The following is a 3,555-nucleotide window of genomic DNA, read 5'->3' on the forward strand; positions in this document are numbered from 1 at the left end:
CATCCAATCTACAATTACCCTGCACCTGCCCAACACTGGGTCCTGGGCACTGATGGCAAACAAAGAAACAAAACAAGCAGCATAGGACGCTGTCCCTGACCTCGAGGAGCTTGTCTAGTGTCAGTGAGCCAGCGTGACAATACACTGACAGACACAGGAACATGGGGCACACAGGGGAAGCCGGCTGAGATCAGGGAAGGCTGCCTGGAGATGAGAAGTGCTGAGTTTTGAAGAAGTTACTTGGTAATGGACAGGAGGGGAGGGCCTTCCAGGTGTGACTCCATGTGCTCAGAGTTCAGAAGCGAACGGACTCGCTCTCCCTCAGCGCCCTGGCCTCTGGCTCCACCAAGCACCCTTGCTCACTGCCCGACTGAGGCTAGAGAGGCCAAACTAGAAGCTTCGGGAAGTGGTGAGGGGGGCTGGGAAAGTGGTTCTTGTTCACAAATGCTTCTCCTCCTCCCCTTGTTAGGGCAGGAATTATACACATAACCAGATCCGTGCCATTTCCGAGCTGCTCGCAGCGGGCACCAGGGGCCAGGCCAAGAAGACTCAACACTGAGCACCTGAGGCCCTTTGAGAAGCTGGTGAGAACTAGACACCCAACTCCGAACCAGAGCACACACATAACTGCAAACACTTTGAGGGGCTCTTCAGCGCCCCCGAAGCCAGTCTGGAGACGCTGGGAAAGGTGTAGCTGATGATCATTCGCCCCACCACCCTGCCTCTGCCGGCTCACCTGCCCGGCCTGTCTTGTTCAGGTAAGTCTTCATTCTGTGGTTGTAAGGAAACACCGACGTTGTGGCCCCGATTTCTGCGCCCATGTTGCAGATGGTCGCCATGCCTGAGGAGAGAGAGCCCTCGTGTGGGTCCGACACACCTGCTAGGTGTGCTCACCACCTTCACACCAGGGAGTGGGCAGCCCTTCCTCCCTTGCTCACACGGCCACCTAGTGGCCCAGGTTAAACCCAGGGCCAAGGAAGAGAGGCCATGGGGGGCAGGGCTGTTTTGGGGCTCAGAGAAGCCACTGCAGAGAACACAAGAGTCAGCCCCTCCAGGCCGAGTTCTAGCTCTGGACTGGCTGTCCGGCTCAGCGGAGTGGCAGCCCATGCACTGGAGGCTGACCTGCCCGAATGCCCAGTTGCAACGGTGTCTACTTTGCAGGTACGGGAACTGGCGCAGAGAGGTCCCAGGTCATGCCATAAAGCAAATGCAAGTGCAACATTCAGTCTAGGTCTGCCCGCCGTCCTTTACCCACCCCAGGTGCTATGTGGAAATGTTGCTGGCTCCCGGCTTTCCAGCAGTAAGACTGGAACAATGTCCACTGGTTGGACCAGAGTCCCACACAGAACTGGCAAGGCTGCCTAACCAGTACGGCTCAGTGGTTAAGTGTCGACCTATGAACTAGGACAGTGATGGCGAACCTATGACACTCATTTTTTTGGTTGATTTTTCTTTGTTAAATGGCATTTAAATATATAAAATAAATATCAAAAATATAAGTCTTTGTTTTACTATGGTTGCAAATATCAAAAAATTTCTATATGTGACATGGCACCAGAGTTAAGTTAGGGTTTTTCAAAATGCTGACACGCCGAGCTCAAAAGGTTCGCCATCACTGGACTAGGAGGTCACGCTTTGATTCCCAGTCAGGGGACATGCCCAGTTGCAGGCTCGATTCCCAGATGGGGAGTGCAGGAGGCAGCCAATCAATGATTCTTTCTCATCACTGATGTTTCTATCTTTCTCTCCCTGCCTCTCCCTTCCTCCCTGAAATCAATAAAAAAATAAAAATAAATAAAAGAGTAACTGGCAAGGCTTATAGATGTCCTGACTGCTGTCAAAATACTGGCCTCCTAAGGCCACTGGGACATAGGTCTGGGTTTGTTGTTGACTTCCTAACTAAGCTGCCAATAGCAGGAAGGGCAGCCTGTGAGAGTGGCCCCGGCCCCAGCATGGGACGGGAGCAGGGCCAGCTGGCAGAGCTCTGTGGCGCTGAGCCAGGCACCAGGGGCACCTGGACTGGGCCGTCTCTCAGGCTGGTCCAAGTCTCTCCCTGGGTTTCTGAAGGCCCAGGCATGGAGGCCAGGTCATCAGGAGTGATGAGCAGGAAGGGCCGGGCTCCTCCTAATCCAAGGGAAGTGAGTGAAGATGTGGGAAGGGGTAAGAGTAGGTGAAGCCCTGGCTTTGGCTCCCCAGTCCCCCCACCACCTACCTGCGTCCTCTCTGGGTCAGCCTCTGCCTCACCCAAGGTGCCCCAGTGCCATGGCCGGAGCAGAAGTTGGCTCAGCCCCCAATTCTGTGTGGCCACAGGGAAGTGCCCTGCCCTCCTGAGGGGCCTCCATCTCCTCCCATTTAATGAGGGACCTGGACTAACCATCTCCCTCTGCCTGTAAGTGTCCACCCCAAGGCCCCAAACTGACTGGACGGATTCTCCGTGGAACGCCATCCACGGCTCCTACGGCTCCACTACACGTCCCATTAGGCCCAACGCTGGTGCGGCCACTCCACGCGGCACTGTGCTCACCAGTGCAGGAGATGGACTCCACGCCAGGTCCGTGGTACTCCACGATAGCGCCCGTGCCGCCTTTCACTGTGAGGATTCCTGCCACCTTCAAGATCACATCTTTGGGTGAGGTCCAACCGGAGAGTGAGCCCGTCAGCTTCACACCAATCACCTGAATAGACGGGGCAAGACAGCAATTACAGGTCCTGTGTGCCATGTGCCAACCAGGAATCCACCTGCTGGATTTCCCGTGTCTGCTTATTTCCCCCTGCCTCCTTTCCAAAGGGCGGGAGGCTGACCACTCACTCATCCTTTGTGGGTTCCACATATCCCATTCATCCTCAGCAACCACCCCTCCGCAACCACCCAGAGCGAGGCCTTCCCGACTCCTCACCTTGGGGCACTTCAGCTCCCAGGGAATCCCAGCCATTACGTCCACGGCATCAGCACCCCCGACTCCAATGCAGATGGCCCCCAGGCCACCGCCATTGGGGGTATGGGAATCAGTGCCAATCAGAAGAGCCCCAGGATATGCATAGTTTTCCAGAATGATCTGAAAAAGATCTCAAGAAACCAAGATCTTAAGCTTTAAAAGCCTTCAGCCCCGCTGGTGTGGCTCAGTGGTTGAGCCTCAACCTATGGACCAGAAGGTCATAGTCCTGGTCAGGACACATGCCCGGGTTGCGGGCTCGATCCCTAGTAGGGGGTGTGAAGGAGACAACTGGTCAATGATTCTCTCTAATCACTTATGTTTTTTATCTCTCTCCCCGCCTCCTTTCCTCTCTGAAATCAATAAAAATATATACTTTTTAAAAAGCCTTCAGCAGAGAATGGAGGTGGGGCCCAAAGGGGGTCTGTACAACTGCCCCCTGCTGAGACTGGGCCAGAGGGCCTTCCCAGACACTCCTCCAGGAAGGGTCCCTCCGGTGGGTCCCAGAAGAGCCAGAGACGTGGGAGACAGGTGGCCTGGGCTCATAAATTGCTCCGACAGTTCCTGGCTGTGTGACTTGAGTTTGTAAGTGCTTCCCTGCACCTCAGTTTCCTCATATATA

General features: G+C 55.0%; 1 protein-coding gene across 1 annotated transcript in view; it reads right to left on the reverse strand.

The window, feature by feature from the left end:
* ACO2 (aconitase 2) overlaps positions 1-3,555 on the reverse strand; it is a 45,077-nt gene that overhangs the window by 8,795 nt on the left and 32,727 nt on the right. The window contains exons 6-7 of the mRNA XM_006775965.2: positions 2,525-2,675; positions 737-841 (exon numbers count right to left, since the gene is read on the reverse strand). Coding sequence (XP_006776028.1) covers positions 737-841; positions 2,525-2,675 — 256 coding nt within the window. The remainder of the gene's footprint in view (positions 1-736; positions 842-2,524; positions 2,676-3,555) is intronic.

The sequence above is a fragment of the Myotis davidii genome, unplaced genomic scaffold, assembly GCF_000327345.1.
Source record: "Myotis davidii unplaced genomic scaffold, ASM32734v1 scaffold428, whole genome shotgun sequence".
NCBI classification, from domain to species: domain Eukaryota; kingdom Metazoa; phylum Chordata; class Mammalia; order Chiroptera; family Vespertilionidae; genus Myotis; species Myotis davidii.